General features: G+C 41.7%; 1 protein-coding gene across 12 annotated transcripts in view; it reads left to right on the plus strand.

Annotated features, from left to right (window-relative positions):
• The window catches only part of LOC106577626 (adhesion G protein-coupled receptor L3), a 360,961-nt gene that overhangs the window by 333,602 nt on the left and 4,948 nt on the right, over positions 1 to 22,411 (plus strand). For 4 of the 12 annotated variants that reach the window (XM_082965143.1, XM_014155890.3, XM_082965144.1 and 1 more), the window contains 4 exons: positions 142 to 238; positions 4,546 to 4,674; positions 6,141 to 6,158; positions 7,970 to 10,397. In XM_082965143.1, the coding sequence (XP_082821269.1) occupies positions 142 to 238; positions 4,546 to 4,674; positions 6,141 to 6,158; positions 7,970 to 8,979 (1,254 nt within the window). In that variant the 3' untranslated portion in view covers positions 8,980 to 10,397. Of the gene's footprint in view, positions 1 to 141; positions 239 to 4,545; positions 4,675 to 6,140; positions 6,193 to 7,969; positions 10,398 to 22,411 lie in introns of those variants that run through there. The other 8 variants (XM_045701387.2, XM_014155903.3, XM_082965148.1 and 5 more) reach the window with 6 other exon arrangements.

A 22,411-nucleotide genomic window follows, 5' to 3' on the forward strand; every position in this document is an offset into this window, starting at 1 on the left:
GTGTTTTTTTTATGGTGAATGTTGCGGCACACACCCAAGACAGACTGTATACGTCCTAACTGGAGGCCACCTTTAAGCACTGATTACATTACCGTTACAGAACCCCACTGATGTGTTAGTTGTACTGTTCCCTCTCTGCAGAGCCGGATCCGTCGGATGTGGAACGACACAGTCAGGAAACAGTCAGAGTCGTCTTTCATAACCGGCGACATCAACAGCTCAGCGTCGTTGAACAGAGGTAATATTCAGTCAATTTTCACCACACATGCTTGAACGCGCCGCAACCCACTAGCCTCTCCTTCAGGTTTTCAACGTTGTGTGATGTGGAGGAAGAAGGGAAAAATTGCCTTTGTGACAAAAGCCTAAGGATTTCGTGTTGGGTCCTGAAGAGCTTATGGGTGCTTTTGTTCCACCTCCGCACGAAGACACCTGTTTGGAATGATTGACGAATAATGGTCTTCTGTCTGGACCGTGATTGTTTGAATCAGGTGTGTTAGTGCTGGGCTGGACCAAAATCATACACACACAGTAGCTCGCTAGGCCTGAAGTTGGAGATTCCTGCGTTATGCTCATCCAGTGTCCTGACTGTGAAATATGCTATCCTTCAAGTCAGTATATTAGCCTATGGGTTGTTCTCACACTTGACAAGAGATGGTCCACTTTGTGACTTGTGACAGAACTAGAATAGGGAAAGAGTTGGATGAACATGTTTTATTTTTTATTTTTTTAAGATGAGTCATTCCTCACCTGCTCATATAGAAAGTTGTCCTGCTCTTAATGAAAAAGTATTCATCCCTTACCTTATTAAAATAGCAACTCATCCTAAATGACCTTGACTTTTGTAAAATAATTAAGCTTTTACATGTGATAATGCAGTTGGTGTATGTGCTAATTGATCAAATTAAGAAACTTTTAATTTGTTTCAAAAGGGTGGATTTTGCACCTGATGGAACCCAGAACCAAAGTAAATGCCAATATGCATTGCTCAAAGCATGATTTAATTTCCCTAACCAAAAAGCAGTTGGACAAGAGCAAAATATTCATTTGAGGCAGGACTATTTGTAAATGCTATACCCGTCTTCATGACAGCTGTCAACCAACAAAGTGCGAAACCAAGAAAGTAATGGTAATTGCTTTGATCGTTAAAAATAAGTTGAACCATCCACAAACGCTTATCTCCCAATTTCATTATATGATGACAATTATCTCCCAATTTCGGGATATGATGACAGTTATCTCCCAAAACAATCATGGAAATACACAATAGCACATTGGATAGCAGTCCAAATAAATACACGTGTCTAGTGTGGACCCTGAGGTCTGAGTGTCAGAGGCATTATATAATCCTCCTAGACCATATCTGCACTAGATGATGATGCCACCCCCCCTGACGTTTCTCAGAGACGACTCCTCTCCAGACATTGGGTCCCTTGATGGAGGGGTTGAGTCCCTGCCACTACCTCACTCTCTAAATCTGCTCGCCGCTCCCTCTCAACCGGACACTAATGCGCAGTTTAGATGATGGATGGATGTTCGACGGTGAGAGGAAGTGTCGAGATCTCAATAATTAGGCACTCAGCGACGAGCGCCATCCCAAGATGTTGGCTCTTAGCTGGGGGAGGGGGAGAGAGAAAGGAGTGGAGCTCAGTGGGGTGGGCAGGCCTAGAAGACACTGCCGTAGATATATCACTAAGACCAGGAAGAGGGGAGTGAATGAATTAACACGTTTTCAGCTCAAGATGTTGAAACACGTCAGGTCTGATGCATAAAGCGTGAGAATAAACACCAAGTCTGCACAGATGCATTTTCAGTCTGGCGCAGGATAACGCATTATGTTCTGAAGCGTCATAAACATCACAAACCTTCCCCTTGCTCTTCTCTGCAATGTTATTATGGTATTACAGTATGTGTGGAAGAGCATACATCTCTCCCTGCTAGTCCTTCTTTAACTCGATATTCAGTACCTTGCCTCAGTCTCTGCATAACTGTTGCTGACTCCATACTTCTCTCCTCTTGAGAGGGAAGCATGCAATCATCTTGATAGCCTCGACTTGCTTAATTTATCCCCGCATTCATGATTTGGAACTGGTCCAATATATCAAACACAGACCCCATAAGTGGGGGAACCAACACAGGGTGGGGAGGAGCTGTTTATAATTTCAAATTAGGCTGGTATTTTTGGAAGGCTTCAGAATTAGAGAAGCAACAGCAACAAGAAACGAGCACATAGGTTATAATTTCCATTTGATATAATCACTAATGGATACATACATTCATATTAATAGCCACATCAAACAATGTATGCAAATGAAGTCTAAAATAGGAGTTTAGTTGAGTAAATTGTGATATTGGGATTCTGTTCCGATGCATCAACGTGATTGTTGGAGTTGAAGATACTCCTGCAATGATATATTCATAAAATGATTTGCCTCTTAAAACTCACTTAGTGAAGTTATTCAACTGGATAACTGATTGGACTTAAATATTTTTTGTTGTTGTCCTTTGGGCAATTATAATGTCGGCCATTTTGTTCATGTTTATAACACTACACTGGCTTTGCTGTGTCGTCAGAGGAGTAGACAACCCAACAGGAAACTGATTTAGGTTCAAATTCTAGTCAATAATACATGTTCTAAGACAATAGCACAGCCACAGAATATCGCCTGTAGTCACACATAACAGAAGTTTCCCCTCTGTACCATTCCCATTATGCCCTTGCTGGCCAAATTACACATACTGTAATTGTTAGCCCATTCCCAACATGTTATCATTAGGTCAGTGCGTTATGCACTTAGTACAGTATGCATAACGGAGCTGTACACAATCTTCAAAGTTAGCTATCATAATTAGTCATACATCTTCCAACTCTTGCTATTTCCTTGAGTCCTCTACCTCTCCGTTCAGAATTGGTTCAGGCGTAGAATCGAGACACACAGACATTCCCTGGCACTGTATGTACAAGGCCAGAGTTATCGGTCATTAGAGAACCGGTTTGTCTCCATTTCTTTCTTTCTTTCTTTCTTTCTTTCTTTCTTTCTTTCTTTCTTTCTTTCTTTCTTTCTTTCTTTCTTTCTTTCTTTCTTTCTTTCTTTCTTCCTGGCTCTGACAGATTCAGAGCACTGCGAGAGAACAGTGTCCCTCGTCGGCAGAACTAATTGGCATGCATTTCCGCCTCTGCTGATTTTTTTTTGGGGGGGGGAGAGATATTTATGCAGTCATTGGTACACACTGCACACTTGAATGGGGTATGTCATAGAGCGCATGTTAGGATCTCAATAATATCATATTATGTGCTCTGGATCGGAAGAGAGAAAACATACTCTTAGATGTTTCTGCAATTTGAACATAACATATAAACAGGAGCTTATTGCAGATATGTTCAACTGGATACCGTAACTCACAATATTTCAATATTTCACAAATTGTTGCAATTTTCCAAAAAAGCCAGTCTGTTTTTTCTTCACTAACTGCTGTGCGGCATTCAACCCACATCCAAACTACCTCCTCCTCATTCATAGACATTGTGTTATCTTCTAGTCTAGATACATTTAGTCACATTGCTCAAAGTTAAACGTTTATTTAGAACTGATCTGGAAACAGATGAGTCCCACAGGCAAAGGCATCAGTCACTGCCACATAGTCCAGAGTGACGATTAGACAAGTAGAATCGGAGCCTCTATTTTCACAAACCTCCACTTTTGTTCAAACGAAGTAAAGTAGAAAGATGTGGTACAGGGCAAAAGGGACTGCAAAGGGACTACAATCAGCACTGTAATGGCACTTCCCATCCATGAGGATGTTTTATTTCAGGGTATTTCTGCCAGGGAATTGTCTATGGGAAAGATGAATGCCAAGAATTGAAGGCAATATTTTATTGGACAAATTGCATGGGAGATGTAGACCATTTACACAACGTAATACAGTAACCCGGAAATGTTACCTGCCCAAAAGCTTTCATAACATCCTTCTTCAAATCAAATGGAGTTAACATGTTCCATACTGTAGAGTGTGGTAATTTGACCATGTTATGTTCAGGTATGTTATTGAAGTGTTATGTCTTCATTTTGTGTATGTCTATGCTTCAAAACAATGTCTATGTATGTACTGTTGCACACTGTCAGCTAGCATCTGTACCTTGTACATGGGGTGGAATTGGGAGGGGGGGGGAAACAACATTCAGCTCAAAAGCATTTGTAAAATGAGATGGTCAATTTGCCCCCCCCCCCCCCCCCCTCAATTCTACCTCCTGAATGTGAGCACAACAATTCTAACAATGCTAAATGAACGTTTATCCCATTGAATAAACAGAGTCATCATTGACCCACCTCACTGCTGCCGTCGTGATAAACCATGATCATGTCTGTTTCAAGCTTTGCTACGTCTGTAGCCCAACTGTTTAACAACTCGCCCTTAATGATCATGTGAATGTGTATTGCTGTCATTGCCTCGGCTGCGTTTGCCTGACTGATACATATGTTCTCTCTCTTTTTCTCTCCCTCTACTTCCCTCTCTCTCTCTCCCTCTGTCTCTATCTGGCTGCTCCAGGGGCAATGGCTAACCATCTTATAACTAACGCACTCCTCCGTCCCCATGGCACTAACAATCCCTATAACACATTGTTCGGGGAATCGGCCGTCTATAACAACCCGTCAGTGGGCATGTACAACATGCAAGGTGTGCCAGCCTTCTTTTCATTCCTTCATGAATGTCGCTAGAACGTCGCTAGACATGACTTTTTTGCTACAAAAATCTGCGTTTGTCCCCAAAAGAGGCTTTTGGCGGGAGGGGGGTATATGGTGGCTTCCCATTGGGGCATGCCATTCCGTCACTAATCATTTTGTCACACTCCAAACTCATTCATGTGCCTCACTTACCTGGCATGCATAATTCAGTGTGGGGAAATGGTGCAACAAAGCAAAACTATTGGGAAGGGTCGTCAGCACGCCAATTGGGAGCTGAAAACACCACCAGTCGTTTGATGTTTTGCTGCACTGTTGTCCATGAAGCTTGCTGTGGTTGTCCATGAAGCTTGCTGTGGTTGTCCATGAAGCTTGCTGTGGTTTTCCATGAAGCTTGCTGTGGTTGTCCAAGAAGCTTGCTGTGTGCACTGCAACTTCAAAGTGTTGCTCTTAGATTGTTGAGTGAACATCCTTGTTCTGTTAGTGCTCCCAATCAATGATTCTAATATTTAAAAAAAAACACAGAAGGTGAGCTACTAATGAAGTATCATAAACAACATAACTTTTCTACCTCCGGGCTCCTTTCCAATAAGACAACATGATGTTGGCAATTTTTATGACACTAAACCGCCTGAACCTTCCTAATTATGTAAAGTGCCAGTATCCCATTGGTACTTATGAGCCTCAAAATCTGTAAAGCAGTATGTTTGCACAACCAGCAAAAAAACAACATCAATGCATTACAATACTGTTGTTTTGCAGTTCATTAAAAATAATGCACAAAAACTAGAGATTTTTCTACCAAAGCTGTCCAATATATTAAAAGTACATGTCAGGCAAATTGTGTCTGAAAATGTGACTGAAATGTATTTAGTCAGATCAATACTGCTGAAATGTCTGTTATCGTATTTCAAGACTAAACTGTCAAATAGGAGTTTTATGGAGTAACACCAGCAGAGCCAATTACTGTATCAATGATGAACCCGTCCAAATAGTACTATCATAACTGTTCAAATATGGATGATTATAGTAGAATTGCTCAAATGCTACCACAGGAAATGCATGTAGGTTGCTATAGGTGCAATTTTAACGTGAGCTGCAAAGTTAAAGGGGAAGTGTAGGATTTCAAATGTCAGCTAACTTTAGCCACCGCTGACCAAAAATCGATGGGAGTGATAGGGGCATGTGCACAAGTGTTTGTTTGCAATGGAGATTACTAGCATGTCATGTAATAACAATATTAATAATGTACATCATATATGTAAACTCATCTTCCCCCCTTGAATATACTCTGGTTATAGTTTCTAAGAAAGTGTTATGGAATACGCATGGTGACATCACACACGGGAGGTCATGTCTGGACGCATCATCAAGCCTGTGTGAACGTCTCTTCTACCTGTTACTGTTATGCTTACTTGTGTTTTTTTCTTTGTCTTTCCTTTTCCTCATGCTGTCAATAAGACCCCTACAGAGAGACAAGTATGGGAGTCAAACTAAACATTGCTTACCAAATGTAATTGACCTTAGCTTTACTTTCTTCTCACTCTATGCTGACAAAGGGGGAATGAGAAAACAGTCGTCTTATTTGGAAGTAGAAATGAACTATTCAAAATGGCAGACGTTCCTCCGAAATGATCAACCACTTCTGGAGAATGTCCATCAAATATATTCACAAAGGAGATGCCTTGAAAGAACTTGATGTCTTCTGCAAATCGATCAGCCCCAAGGAGCATCCATTTGATCTAATAAGATCCAGAGGAGGCTGGTGGCAGGAGCCGTTAGAGGACAGGCTCATTGTAATGGCTGGACTGGAATTAATGGAACAGAGTCAAATGTGGTTTCCATCTGTCTGATGTTTTTAATACCATTCCGTTTGTTCCAGTCATTACAATGAGCCTTTCCTCCTATACCTCCCACCAGCCTCCGCTGATAAGATATTATCATCATGTATAGCTGATAATGTAAGATTAAATTGGCCAAAGTAGCATGCTCCTGGTCCTAAGAGATTGAACTAATCTCAAATGTTGGCCAATCAAAATCCAATGCCAATCTTGGAACTTGGTCACCACCGGCATATGTTACTGTTTTACATGAATACAAGTTGAACTGCACTTTGCAGAAAACAAAGGTCAAACCTACGTACAGTTTTTGCAAAAAAAAAAAAAAAAAAAGAGGTGGAAGGCTTAACTTTACACGTTCCTCTTTCAAACATATTTTAAATAGCCTGATGACCTTGTGTGAGGCTGAATGTTGACATTTCCCAAATTTGCATTGACGTATCCCTCCCTATAAGACGCTGTGGACATTTTAATATAAAACATCCATACTTTCTCTGCATGAGAGAACAGAAAGTCCTTTCCTAATGTATAACTGTAAAGTTGACCCCTTATCACCATGTCCTCTATGGCCTATATTTATCATTGCGGAGTCATTAAGTTTACCATTAACTTTCTTTCTATATTAGTCTATGGACAAATCCATTTAAAGATTACGCATTCTTAAACGTAGACTCAGCAGTATGACATCATCATGCTAACAGGCATAAAAAACAACACAATTCAAATCTGCCAAGACTGCTACTATTGGCTCTTCCCTATTTACCCCACCCCCAATCCCAAATGCCCACATTGCGGCAGATTTAAATATTGTTTTTGTTGATGGCTGTAGGCAGGAAGTTGCACACAGTGTATGAATATGGCATATTGCTGAGTGTACCTTTAAATAGGGGATAATAGAACTGGGGTCCAAATGTATAGACAGAGCTGTAGGTAGTGTATCTCACTCTTAAAAGGAAATGCATGGCTGAGGTTTGTTGTTGTTGAGTGTATGTGCCTAAAGCTTTACATGTTGTCGATTGTCACACACATATAAATGTTCTCATGTTTGGACAAAGTTATTCCCAAGTACATCACAACACAAGCCAAACAGAGGAGATCATGATAGAAATGTAGATTGCATTACAAGTACTTGTGTGTTGCTTGAGTAAAGGTAAGTGTATCTACTATTGACGGACTATGTTAAAGCATTTCGACAATCTTGCAGTTTGTGAACGTACCATATGTACGCAACACAAAAATCAAGTGAAAGAGTGATGACCTAGGCCTAGATATCACAATCTGTGAGCCACCCTGAAGGTTGCACAACACATTAAAAGAAAGGAGATAGTTTTGGCGGGCCTAATGTGTGCATGACCACGTCCAAGCGGCTGACATTTAGCCGTTCTAATGAGCGACCGCTACTTCCGTCCCTCTCATATGAGCTTCTCTCCTCTTTTCCTCTTTATTCCCCAGAGGGAATCCTGAACAATGCCCGGGATACAAGTGTCATGGATACTCTACCACTGAATGGTAACCACGGCAACAGCTACAGCATCGCCAGTGCAGAGTACATGAGCGACTGTGTCCAGATCATCGACCGGGGCTACAACCACAAGGAGACCACGCTGGAGAAGAAGATCCTGAAAGAGCTGACCTCCAATTACATCCCTTCCTACCTGAACAATCACGAGCAAAACCGCAACCTCATGAACAAGCTGGTGAACAACGTGAGCAACGGAGGCAAGGATGTTGGTCTAGGGGGTATGGGGATGGGTGTAGGGATGGGGGGGATGGGGATGAATGTAGCGCTGGGTTTGGATGATCAGTCTTCCTTCCCTCCGCACCTCCACGATGAGGGTCTGGGCCTGGAGTTGATTCGGGAGGAGTCCAACGCCCCTCTTCTGCCCCAGAGACCACCATTGCTGCCGCCCGTGGACAACCTCCACCACAACCACCTCCACAACCAGGGCCTGCCGCATCAGCCTCCGCTCCCCCACCACCACCACCCAGCCTTCTCCTCGGCCACCACCACCTCGTCCTCGTCCCGCCGGCGGATCCCGCAGGAAAACAGTGAGAGCTTCTTCCCCCTGCTCACCAACGAGAACACCCAAGACGTGGAGCCGACTTCGCCCAGCTCCCACCCCCACCACCTGCAACACCACAGGGACTCCCTCTACACCAGCATGCCCGTGCTGGCAGGCCTACCGGATACCACAGCTAACGGCACCACCACTGCCCCCCTTGCTGATAAAGATGCAGGAGAGGGCCTACCGGCAGGGGGCAAAAGCCCAGAGGCCAGCCAGGACGATGTCTACTACAAGAGCATGCCCAACCTGGGCTCACGTAACCACCTGCACCAACTGCACTCCTACTACCAGCTGGGGAGGGGCAGCAGTGATGGGTTCATCGTGCCCCCCAACAAGGAGGATCTGCCCCCTGAAGAGGCCCTCCAGGAGCCCTCGCACCTGATCACCAGCCTATAGGCCTACAGACCCAACCCCCCCTGACCCATTCGCCCCAATCCCTTATTGCCGTGGTACCCGCTTTTTTCTGCCTCCCCTTCGCCCTACGCGTTCCCCAGTTTTTTTGTTTTTTTTACTCCGTGTCCCGAATTTGAAAAGCGAAACTGATGCCTGTCTCAATACTGACAGCAAACAGAATATTGAAACTGTTATGTTTTGTGGATAATACGACTCGACTCGGTTAGATGTTGGAGAAATCTATTGATGTGCATTTCACTTTTTTTGCGAGATGCCGAACCTTGTATGGATTGATGTGTTTTCTCTCAGTGGGAGGGGAGATGAGCACTCGGGACAGCTGGATCTCGGGCTCTGAAATGTATTTTGACAGTCCAAAGGAACTACAAACGGACCCAAAAAACGTTCTGCTACTAGTTGATGTGTAGAGTTAAAATCGGAACAAATCAAGAATAAGACTATTTTATTATACTTCTGTATCCATACTGGCTTTTTAAGGGGGGTTCTTCCTCTATGGTGATTTTGCAGCACATTTTGTGCTGAAGTGTTCCTGCAAGTTCGACTAAACAGATTTTGAACATTGAAGGAATTTAAATCACGTGCTTTACAGCATATTTTTGGTTTTCTTGTTTTTTTCCTTTTGCTGTAACAATAATAACTGTTGAAGAAGATGGAGGAAAAAAAACTAATAACAGAGAATTCTGAGGTATTTCTATGTAAATGTACAGATACTAGCATTGCACATAATAGTATAATTTTTGTTCCACCCAAACCTTTGTCTCTAAATGTAGTTGGTTCGGAGCATTTCCTTTCTGTTGTGCTGGTCTTAAGTATTATTTTGCCTTTTAATTTTTTCCAAGAGACAACAAACAAAGCAACAAAACTAAATAACACAAAAAAAAAATCACAAAACACTTATTAGCGTACATAGCGGTGTAACCACCAATGTTTTCCAAACCATCTTTATTTTACAGTTTGATTATTTCTTCACTGTGTGGATAGAAAGAGAATTCTGGTTCACCCACCATAGAAGGGGACGAAATCACAAGTGTCAGAAAAGTTGGCCAAGAGTTGGCCTGCAGAGAGAGATCTATTTTCTTTCCTCATCAGTTAAGAGACAGGTGCTTCTCAGAGAGAAAGAGAACAAAATGAATATCAATAAGTAACTTGGCACTACAAAACTGAATTTTTCGAGTGAGGAAAAACAACTGGAAATATATTTATTTATTTGTTCAAATGACAAAATACAGTGATCAATGGAGGTAAAAAATTCAGCAGCACGGAGTAGTTTTTATTATGAGTATGATTATGGCTTTTTATTTATTCATTTTTGTATGGGTTTCCAAGTTGAATGACCTCATAACTAATATTTGTTGTAACAGTGAAACTTGTTTGCCAACAAATAAATTACTGATTAAGATTTACCACGTAGTTATCGCAAAGGTTTTGTGTTTTTGTGGGTTTTACATTGTTATTACTCCAAAAGGCAAAGCAAGGCCTTCCTTGTAAAGATAGTGTTGTATGAGCTCCGTTTCAAAAAATATCTCAATAGATTCAGCTATTTCATGAACACAATAAATGACAATGTATCACTGCCGGTATAATGTACTCTGCATATGTGGGATAACAACTGAGTGAGTGCACAAAAGAGTGAACGTCAATCAATTTACCCCATGAAGAACGGTGGGTAAGTAATCATTCATTTTCATATGAATTTTGGCCTTTATACAATGGATGGGTCTAACCCTGGGTGTTGATTGGTTACAATATTGACGTTGACTTTTACTTACAGATCATTCATTACTGTGTTTTATCAGATTATTGACTTTCTCAACTGAGTGGGTATGGAGACTGCTGCAGTTAGTGGCCAGAGCATAGATTTCGGTCTTACCTTGTCCATAGACGTCTTATACGGTAAGGAAACCAATATGTCAAAATGTGGGTGAATTGTCCTTTGAACATTTAGCATTTTCCAAATGGTTCCACCGTTCCAATACTTTGTGGCAGGATCATGGTCAGCTATGTGATGGTGGTAATGACCCAATATGACATGGCATGCGTCATATCATGTTATTCAACCGGTAGCTATGTCAAGATGCTTATCGTGAAGTGCCATTTGATTGGACAATTATTATTATATGCCAGCGTTGTATTGAACATAAAAAATTGTCTTTGTTGCATTTGACATAATTCAAATGATAGCATTAACGTTTCCTCCAATCAAATGTACAGTTTCTGAAATTCAGCACCTCTCCTTAATGGCTTTGCATACAAAGCAGTAGGAAAATTAGAATGTCCGCCTCCAATCCCATATTCATGTGGTCGCAGTTGTGATTGATGGCCGAGTCATTGTGAAAAATTACAAGGAGATGTGAGGCTCGTCTAAAGGGTGGCCGGGCCCGATGCTTCCTTCCTCTCTCATGGATATGCATGAGGCTGGATCTCCTCTTGGTTCTCTCACCGGTAGCAGTGAAGAGCTATGGCCCTCGACGCGTGTCAGTTTGACTGGCGTTTGCAAAGTGGGCGAGTTAATAAAATGTCCTGAAAAAGTGACTCTGGCCTCCTTCCTCTTTATTAATGAGTCATTACGCTAACTCCTAAGCGGCCCCGCGGGCCCTCGCCTCCGCCGTTTCCGTGTTCATGCTGACTCGACACAAAACTGCCCCATCAGGAGTAAACACAGGTCTGGAATTGACACAACTACTCAACCGCTCTCTCTCTCTCTCTGTGTGTGTGTGTGTGTGTGTGTGTGTGTGTGTGTGTGTGTGTGTGTGTGTGTGTGTGTGTGTGTGTGTGTGTGTGTGTGTGTGTGTGTGTGTGTGTGTGTGTGTGTGTGTGTGTGTGTGTGTGTGTGTGTGTGTGTGTGTGTGTGTGTGTGTGTGCGCTACATGATAGTTTGCTCGTGTGAAGGATGGTTTCACTAACTGTTTTTGGCCAGCAGATCATTCACTGGAAAGGTGGTAAAATGTCAAATTAGTCTTCCTCTGTAGATTTGTGTTAGTTATGTGAGGGGAAGGCTTTTATATATGTTTAGACTGTGGCATCTCAGTAAGGGCCTCATGGGAAAAGGCAAAACAACTTCCTTTTTATCCATGGGCGTTGAGATGAATAGTTCCGTTTCTCTTTGCTTCACGTGTTATGCTTTTTTTATGAACACAATAACTTTAATACATTATCCATTAATTTGTTTTGAATGGTTTCCTAGGCTATAAACAACTGTGTACAGGTATTATGGTAGTAGGCTTAGGTCTAGACTGCAGGGTTGACAAACCGAACTGTTGTAGGTATTCTCTTCAAGTCTTTACTAGTTGTAATTGATGTTGTGGGCTTAATGTGCTATGTATGGAACAGGTCACATGACGTTTTAAAGAAATAATCATCCGTTGTCTTTTTAGCACACACTGTACATGGAAACTTGTACAGATTCCCCTAACACAATGATCTATGCAAACAAAAGTATACCAGGCCTCCACCACCAACTGGCATATTCAACTTAATTCTCATAAAAAGTCAATGAAATCTGAGGAAAAGGCAGTGCATCACAACTATCCTTTTGTATAAAAATGAAACGTATTTTCCCCACATGGGTACACAGGGCATACATACACAGTTATTCATTTCAACTTTCAAATTCCCCAAGAAAATCCTTTCTGACAACACATCCCCCAGTCATTCCGTGCAAGCGGAGTTATCCTTGGTTCTGACAGGGAAGGACATTGTCTGTCCCCTCAGCCGTCCTTCCTCTCCACCACCTGTCCATGCCATCCATCCTGTCGGCCAATAAACTCTCAATTTTAAAATTAAGAACAAGAATTTGAATGTTCACAAAGCATTCTGGGACAAAATGAACATACAGTTGTGTGTTTTTTCATCGTTGCTTGGTCTGACAGCTCTGTCAGAAATTGAGACACATTCTTTAGGGAGTGGGACCACTCTTTGTTATTGTGCATGCAGTTGCAATTTGTGGCTTGAAAGGAAGATGTCCTCTGTTGGTTTGAGAGAACACATATAGAAGGCACTTCTACAGACAGAGTATCACCATTTGGAACTTAATTGTATGTTTTTCAATATACCATTTGATCTTTCTGGTGGGTCATCCCAATGGGCAAAAACTGGTTGAATCAATGTTGTTTTCACCTCATTTCAACAACAAAATTCAATGTGATGACATTGAGTCAACGTGGACAACCGATTGGATTTTCAAGAAGTCATCAAAGTAAGGGCATTTCCTCTTATTTTAACCTAAATCCATTGACATGGTGAATCCTTCTGTTGTTTTCGTGTTGAATTCACATTAGTTGAAAACTCAAACAAATGTAAATCCAAACTAGATGTTGAAATATCATCTGTGCCCAGTGGGTCGTTGTTAATATGGCTGTAAAGTTATTTATAGTGAATGATGAGAAACAGAATGTTTTGGATTGGAAAACCGCGGGGGGGGGGGGGGGGGGGGGGGGGGGGGGGGGGGGGGGGGGGGGTGTGTGTGTGTGTGTGTGTGTGTGTGTGTGTGTGTGTGTGTGTGTGTGTGTGTGTGTGTGTGTGTGTGTGTGTGTGTGTGTGTGTTCAGGAACATTTGTATTGCATGTATGAATACCAGTGGAAGAGTAGGTCAGATAGGACCTCTATAAAATGGCTCATTTCATATCTGGCTCTCCCTGTAAAATCAATGGTTGAATGCCCCGCAGAATTCCAAATGAAAGGTGAATCAATGTCATCTCATGGCTTTGTGTACTGGGACGACCTGACAGTCCTTGCAAATAAAAGAAACTGCCTCCCTATCCTTTTCTGTTGAGATAACATTGATTTAAGATAGAGGGGATTGTGTCAATGTTTGCTACCCTGGGGTCCATTGTGTAAAAGGCCATGGCCAAAGCTGTGGTTTATCGTGGAGAGCTTTCAAAAGTTGGGGATTTTGAGGAGTGCTGCTGATTGATTAATGTTCAAAATCAAATTGTATTGGTCACATAGACATGGTTAGCAGATGTTATTGCGAGTGTAGTGAAATTATTGTGCTTCTAGTTCCGACAGTGCAGCAATATCTAAAATGTAATCTAACAATTCCACAACAACTACAACTACCTAATACTTGCTTCTGAGTGGCGCAGTGGTCTAACACACTGCATCTCAGTACAAGAGGCGTCACTGTAGTACTTCCAGGCTGCATCACATCCGGCCGTGATTGGGAGTCCCATAGGGTGGCGCACAATTGGCCCAGCGTTGGCCGGGGTAGGCCGTAAATAAGAATTAAATAAGAATTTGTTCTTAACTGACTTGACTAGTTAATAAATAAAATAAATAATTTAAAAAATACCCACAAATCTAAGTAAAGGAATGGAAGTGGCATTATTAAAGTGACTAGTGATCCATTTATTGAAGAGGCCAATGATTTCAAGTCTGTATGTAGGCAGCAGCCTCTCTGTGTTAGTGCTGGCTGTTTAACAGTCTGATGGCTTTGAGATAGAAGCTGTTTTTAAGTCTCTCGGTCCCAGCTTTGTTGCACCTGTACTGACCTCACCTTCTGGATGGTAGCTGGGTGAACAGGCAGTGTCTTGGGTGGTTGTTCTCCTTGATGATCTTTTTGGCCTTCCTGTGACATCGGGTGCTGTAGGTGTCCTGGAGGGCAGGTAGTTTGCCCCCGGTGATGCGTTGTGCAGACTGCACCACCCTCTGGAGAGCCTTGCGGTTGTGGGCGGTGCAGTTGCCGTACTAGGCGGTGATGCAGCCCGACAGGATGCTCTCAATTGTGCATCTGTAAAAGTTTGTGAGGGTTTTAGGTGACAAGTAAGATTTCTTCAGCCTCCTGAGGTTGAAGCTGCGCTGTTGTGCTTTCTTCACCACACTGTCTGTGTGGGTGGACCATTTCAGTTTGTCTGTGATGTGTACACCGAGGAACTTAACTTTCCACCTTCACTGCTGTCCCGGCGATGTGGATAGCGGGGTTCTCCCTATGCGGTTTCCTGAAGTCCACGATCATTTCCTTTGTCTTGTTGACGTTGAGTGAGAGGTTGTTTTCCTGACACCACACTCCGAGTGCCCTCACCTCCTCCCTGTAGGCTGTCTCGTCATTGTTGGTAATCAAGCCTACTACTGTTGTGTCGTCAGCAAACTTGATGATTGAGTTGGAGGCGTGCATGGCCACGCAGTCATGTGTGAACAGGGAGTACAGGAGGGGGCTGAGAACGCACCCTTGAGGGGCCCCAGTGTTGAGGATCAGCGAAGTGGAGATGTTGTTTCCTACCTTAACCACATGGGGGGCGGCCCATCAGGAATTCCAGGACCCAAATGCACAGGGCAGGGTTGAGACCCAGGGCCTCTAGCTTAATGATGAGCCTGGAGGGTACTATGGTGTTTAATGCTGAGCTATAGTCAATGAACAGCATTCTTACATAGGTATTCCTCTTGTCCAGATGGGATAGGGTAGTGCGCAGTATTTTATGGCGATTGCATCGTCTGTTGACCTATTGGGGCATTAAGCAAATTGATGTGGGTCTAGGGTGACAGGTAAGGTGGAGGTGATAGGATCCTTGACTAGCCTCTCAAAGCACTTCATGATGACAGAAGTGAGTGCTATGGGGCGATAGTCATTTAGTTCAGTTACCTTTGCCTTCTTGGGTACAGGAACAATTGTGGCCATCCGGAAGCATGTGGGGACAGCAGACTGGGATAGGGATTGATTGAATATGTCTGTAAACACACCACACCAGCCGCGTCCTCAGAGCACATGCTCTGAGGATGCGGCTAGGGATGCCGTCTGGTCCGGCACCCTTGCGACGGTTAACCTCTATGGGCTAGGTGGGACGCTAGCGTCCCCCCCGTGGTGCACTCCATCAACAGCAGGTGCATTTCAAGAGCGGCAAATTTGAAACCAAATAAATGTCAAAATTCAAATTTTTCAAACATACAACTATCTTACACCCTTTGAAAGACAAACATCTCCTTAATCTAACCACGTTGTCCGATTTCAAAAAGGTTTTACGGCGAAAGCATAAAGTTAGATTATGTTAGGAGAGTACATTGACAATAGCTGTGTGTAATGTTTTGTCAATTCAAAGACAGGGACACCAAAACCATAAAACCAGCTAAAATGATGCACTAACCTTTTACAATCTCCATCAGATGACACTCCTAGGACATTATGTTAGACAATGCATGCATTTTTAGTTCTATCAAGTTCATATTTATATCCAAAAACAGCGTTTTACTATGGCATTGATGTTGAGGAAATCGTTTCCCTCCAATAACCGGCAGTCAAGTCAGCACCACAAATTAAATAATTAAAATTAGAAAACATTGGTAAAATATTATATTGTCATTTAAAGAATTATAGATTTACATCTCTTGAACGCAATCAACTTGCCAGATTTAAAAATAACCTTACTGGGAAATCACACTTTGCAATAATCTGAGCACTGCGCCCAGAAAAATACGCGTTGCGATACAGACTAGCCGCCATGTTGGGGAGATCTAAAATCGAAAATACTATGTAAATAATCCATTACCTTTGATTCTCTTCATCAGATGTCACTTCCAGGTATCACAGGTCCATAACGAATGTAGTTTTGTTCAAAAAAGCTCATCATTTATGTCCAAAAATCTCCGTCTTGTTAGCACCTGATCTAAGCCCGCCGGACTTCACTTCATGAACGAGGGGAAAAAATATATTTACGTTCGTTCAAACATGTCAAACGTTGTATAGCATAAATCATTAGGGCCTTTTTTAACCAGAACATGAATAATATTCAAGGTGGACGAATGCATTCTCTTTTATAACGTATTGGAACGAGGGTACCCAACATGAACTCGCGCGCCAGAGTCTAATCGGCCATCACCGTTCCATGGCTCTTGTTCGGTCAGATCTCACAGTAAAAGACTCAAAACACTTTGTAAAGGCTGGTGACATCTAGTGGGAGCAATAGGAAGTGCCAAAACATTAATCAACCCCTGTGTGTTTCAATGGCATAGGCTTAAAGGTAATTCAACACATCAGGTATCCACTTCCTGTCAGAAAATGTCTCAGGGTTTTGCCTGCCAAATGAGTTCTGTTATACTCACAGACACCATTCAAACAGTTTTAGAAACTTTAGGGTGTTTTCTATCCATATATAATAAGTATATGCATATTCTAGTTACTGGGTAGGATTAGTAACCAGATTAAATCGGGTACGTTTTTTTATCCAGCCGTGAAAATACTGCCCCCTAGCCCCAACAGGTTAACACATTTAAATGTCTTACTCACGTCGGCCACAGAAAAGGAGAGCCCACAGTCCTTGGTAGCGGGTTGCGTTGGTGACACTGTATTATCCTCAAAGCGGGCAAAGAAGGTGTTTAGTTTGTCTGGAAGCAAGACGTTGACGTCTGTGAAGTGGCTGGTTTTCTTTTTGTAGTCCGTGATTGTCTGTAGACCCTGCCACATACGTCTTGTGTCTGAGCCATTAAATTGCAACTCCACTTTGTCTCTATACTGACATTTTGCTTGTTTGATTGCCTTCCGGAGGGAATAACTACACTGCTTTTGGCGATAAACCCAGTCACCTTTCCATGGTTAAATGTGGTGGTTCACGCTTTCAGTTTTGCGCGAATGCCGCCATCTATCCACGGTTTCTGGCTAGGGTAGGTTTTAGTAGTCACAGTGGGTAAAACATATCCTATGTACTTCCGTATAAACTCAATCACCGAATTAGCGTATATGTCAACATTATTCTCTGATGCTACCCGGAACATGTCCCAGTCCGTGTGATCAAAACAATCTTGAAGTGTGGATTGCGATTGGTCAGACCAGCGTTGAATAGTTCTTAACAAGGCTACGTCCTGTTTGAGTTTCTTTGTTGGGGTCTCTATAAGCTTCAGTATGAGGTCCTAAACCTAGCATGAATTTGCATCCTTGTAGCTGTGTGGTATCATATCGTCAAAATGTTTGCCTTTGGGTAAATTGAGCCAATGGCCGTGAAGTACGATAAGGTGAGCCAATGGCAAATTTAAAGGTTTTCTTCCCTGGCTTAATGCAAGGAACTATCGCTGGGCTATAAGTTAACAACAGGGCATGGCCTATGTTAAAAGTGTTTGAAAAAGTACAAATTGTTTGTTAGCTGTTAAGTCTGTGTTAAAATATGACTAAAAGACAAAAAAGCTATTGTGTTTTGTAAATAAAGATAGACATGGTTTTAAAAAGGGAATGGTAATATGTGACTGACCGGCTCAAATCGGTCTTATGTAGCAACATTTGAAATTGTGTCTCAGAGATACAAAATGGTATATCATACACTGCATTTCTGAGGAACAATGGGAAATTGATTCTGCTTGGAGTTGATAAACTTGTAACCTCACTTTTGAGAAAATGGCCTTTTGAATGTTTTTGTGCCTAATAAAGAGCTCTTATTTGTCTGCACCCATTCAGCACTGTTCACACCCTCCTTAAGCTTTACAATTGTATTCATATTTACAGATGGCATAGATGTTTGTTCCAGAAGGCATTTTGATTTAAAAACATTTACGTTCAAATGCAGTGTAGTACTTTAAAGTACTACTTCAGTATTTTCTTGAGGTATCTGTACTTTACTATTTATCTTTTTGAAAACTATACTTCACTACATTCCTAAAAAAAAATAATGTACTTTTTACTCCATACATTTTGAATGCTTAACAGGACAGGAAAATGGTCCAATTCACACACTTATCAAGAGAACATCCCTGGTCATCCCTACTGCCTTTGATCTGGCGGACTCACTAAACACATAATGTAAGCTTCGTTTGCAAATTATGTTTAAGTGTTGGAGTGTGGCCCTGGCTATCCGTAAATTAACAAAAACAAACAATTTGTGCAGTTTGATTAATATAAGCAATTTGAAATAATTTATACTGAAAACTTAAGTATATTTTCGCAATTGCATTTAAGAATGCGAAGCGAGGCGGCCATCTTTTGTCGGCGCCGGAAGTTCATTTAGTTTTGACACTTGAGTATATTTAGAAGCAAATACTTTTAGACATTTACTCAAGTAGTATTTTACTGGGTGACTCACTTTTACTTGAGTCATTTTCTATTAAGCTATCCTTACTTTTACTCAAGAATGACAATTGGGTACTTTTTCCACCACTGGTCAAATGGCTCTCCTTTGAAGTAGTGACCCGCGAGGTACGCCTAGTTTCCTGAAACGAGTCACATATTTCATTCAGTACAGGAATTTGTAGGCAGCTTAACTTACACCATACCCGGGGTGAGTTGTTCCAAAGGACCACTTTTTTCAAAACTGTAGTCTTCACATGAATTCTGATTATTTCCAGCGATACACAACATCCTGAAATATATGTCGATATCTTTGTTAGAAAGAATACTATATTTCCCTTGACAGAGAAATGCTGAAAGTAAAATATCGCTCAGCTTACCCCACTCTCCCCTACTGTAGTCAGCTATTTTACACTAAACTGTTTTGAATTCTGAAAGTCTATCAAACACCTAATATATAGCTCTGCATCTTCATGTCAAACGTTCAGAGAATCACCCATACATTTCATCAATTTCCTTTGAAAGTCCCTCTGTGTCTCATGCATCATCCTGTAGCTTTAGCTATACCCCAAGCCACCCCAAAACATATCTCACTCATAAATATACCTTAGAATGTCAAATATGCCTTATCATGACAGACATTTAAATATATGCCGTGTCGAGGTACTAAGTCACTTGGGAGTTGGATTGCTCCAGATGCCACAAGCAAACAGGTCGTCTGACATTCGCATGAAGCCACAGACGATTTATTTGGAATATAATTCTTCATTAAGGGTACCTTATTGTAAACTGTTACCCATTCATGTTATTTTGTCTAGTCCAGTGCGATGATCAGAAGAATAGAGTGATATGGCGAGTCATGTTTAGCCTGATGCTATTCAGCCTGTCTGGCCTTAAGTCAAGGTAATAGAAAAAAATATGTCCCTGAACACCTGAGCTTTGACAAGCAGATATATTCTTCACATTACAGCACTGGTTTTGGTTCCACCTCACTCTGTTTAAAGTGCCAATCAACACTGATAATCTTTGAATTAAAGTAAAAATGGAGCGCTAACAAATGATAAGTAGGCTTTGTTGGGGCTTGCACCGGGCAATGGTATTTTAATTAAATATATGAGCACACATGGCCCTGCCCTAGATGTTGAAGTCTAAACAAAGATAGCATCATCTAATCAAAAGACGGCCCGGAGTGTTTCAAGGGCAGAATTATTTTCTATTAGAACCTTTCCCCCCAGGGATTTAGCCAATTTTCTTTATTATGATAGAATCAGCATATTGTAGATTGAATCGGTAGATAGTGTCACAGTGGGCGAGGTGCGATGGGTCCAGACACCACGCCAGCATTCTAAAACCTTGAAATATGGACCGTCTGTCTCTCATCCACGTCCTTTAAGTCTTCTAATGTACCACGTGCAGACTGGCCACATTTTGTAGATGATCTGACTAATGTTTGGAAAAGGTTGTTCGCTCTGTGTTCTTTTTCAGAGATCAAACGATGACCTAGGCAATGGAAGTGCACACAGTTTAGTAAGAACGTTGTAATTAAGACAAAACATTTAATTGATCAATTCATCTGCTGACCTTTTTTTGATTATGATCAGCTTCCTGTAAATGAAATATAAATGAATATTGAGAATATAGATGGAAGTCTATTCAGTGGAAGTCCATTCATTTCAATGGGATACAATCCGCACCGCTGTGACTCATATGATGAACATCTGCCGGACTAAGGCTGTGGTGTGTGAAGGGAGTCACATGCATTGTATTTTTTTAACTTGTACCATGCAGTCTCAGAAACTGAAGTAGATCAAACACAGAAGAAAGTGCTTATGTGTAGCTTCCGTCTATGTGTTTATGAGTTAGCAACAAGATAAAAAAAGGGAAATATTGAAAGTCTGCATGTGAAATGTGCCCGGCTTTAGGGTATATTTCAGAGGAAAATGTTTGTGGTATACAGTACAATTGAAGTCGGAAGTTTACATCCACCTTAGCCAAATACATTTAAACTCAGTTTTTCACAATTCCTGGCATTTAATCCAGTAAAAATTCCCTGTCTTAGGTCAGTTAGGATCACCACTGTATTTTAAGAATGTGAAATGTCAGAATAATTGTAGAGACAGTGATTTAATTTCTTTCATCACATTCCCAGTGGGTCAGAAGTTTACATACACTGAATTAGTATTTGGTAGCATTGCCTTTAAATTGTTTAACTTGGGTCAAACGTTTCGGGTAGCCTTCCACAAGCTTCCCACAATAAGTTGGGTGAATTTTGGTCCATTCCTCTTGACAGAGCTGATGTAACTGAGTCATGTTTGTAGGCCTCCTTGCTCGCACAAGCTTTTTCAGTTCTGCCCACACATTTTCTATAGGATTGAGATCAGGGCTTTGTATTGGCCACTCCAAAAATTAGACTTTGTTGTCCTTAAGCCATTTAGCCACAACTTTGGAAATATGCTTGGGGTCATTGTCCATTTGGAAGACCCATTTGCGACCAAGCTTTAACTTCCTGACTGATGTCTTGAGATGTTGCTTCAATATATCCACATAATTTTACTTACTCATCATGCCATCTATTTTGGGAAGAGCATCAGTCCCTCCTGCAGTAAAGCACCCCACAACATGGTGCTGCCACCCCCATGCTTCATGGTTGGGATGGTGTTCTTCAGCTTGAAAGCATCCCCCTTTTTCCTCCAAACATAACGATGGTCATTATGGCCGAACAGTTCTATTTTTGTTTCTTCAGACCACAAGACATTTCTCCAAAAAGTACGATCTTTGTCCCCATGTGCAGTTGCAAACCGTAGTCTGGCTTTTTTATGGTGGTTTTGGAGCAGTGGCTTCTTCCTTGCTGAGTGGCCTTTCAGGTTATGTTGATATAGGACTTGTTTTACTGTGGATATAGATACTTTTGTACCGGTTTCCTCCAGCATCTTCAAAAGATCCTTTGCTGTTGTTCTGGGATTGATTTGCACTTTTCACACCAAAGTACGTTCATCTCTAGGAGACAGGTGCTCCTGCCTGAGCGGTATGTCGGCTGCGTGGTCCCATGGTGTTTATACTTGCGTACTATTGTTTGTACAGATGAACGTGGCACCTTCGGGAGTTTGGAAATTACTCCCAAGGATGAACCAGACTTGTGGAGGTCTACAATTCTTTTTCTGAAGTCTTGGCTGATTTCTTTTGATTTTCCCATGATGTCAAGCAAAGACGCACTGAGTTTGAAGGTATGCCTTGAAATACATCCACAGGTACACCTCCAATTGACTCAAATGATGTCAATTAGCCTATCAGAAGCTTCTAAAGCCATGACATCGTTTTCTGGAATTTCCCAAGCTGTTTAAAGGCACAGTCAACTTAGTGTATGTAAACTTCTGACCCACTGGAATTGTGATACGGAGTGAAATAATCTGTGTGTAAACAATTGTTGGAAAAATTACT

The sequence above is a fragment of the Salmo salar genome, chromosome 18 (assembly GCF_965601325.2).
Source record: "Salmo salar chromosome 18, fSalSal1, whole genome shotgun sequence".
Lineage (NCBI taxonomy): Eukaryota > Metazoa > Chordata > Actinopteri > Salmoniformes > Salmonidae > Salmo > Salmo salar.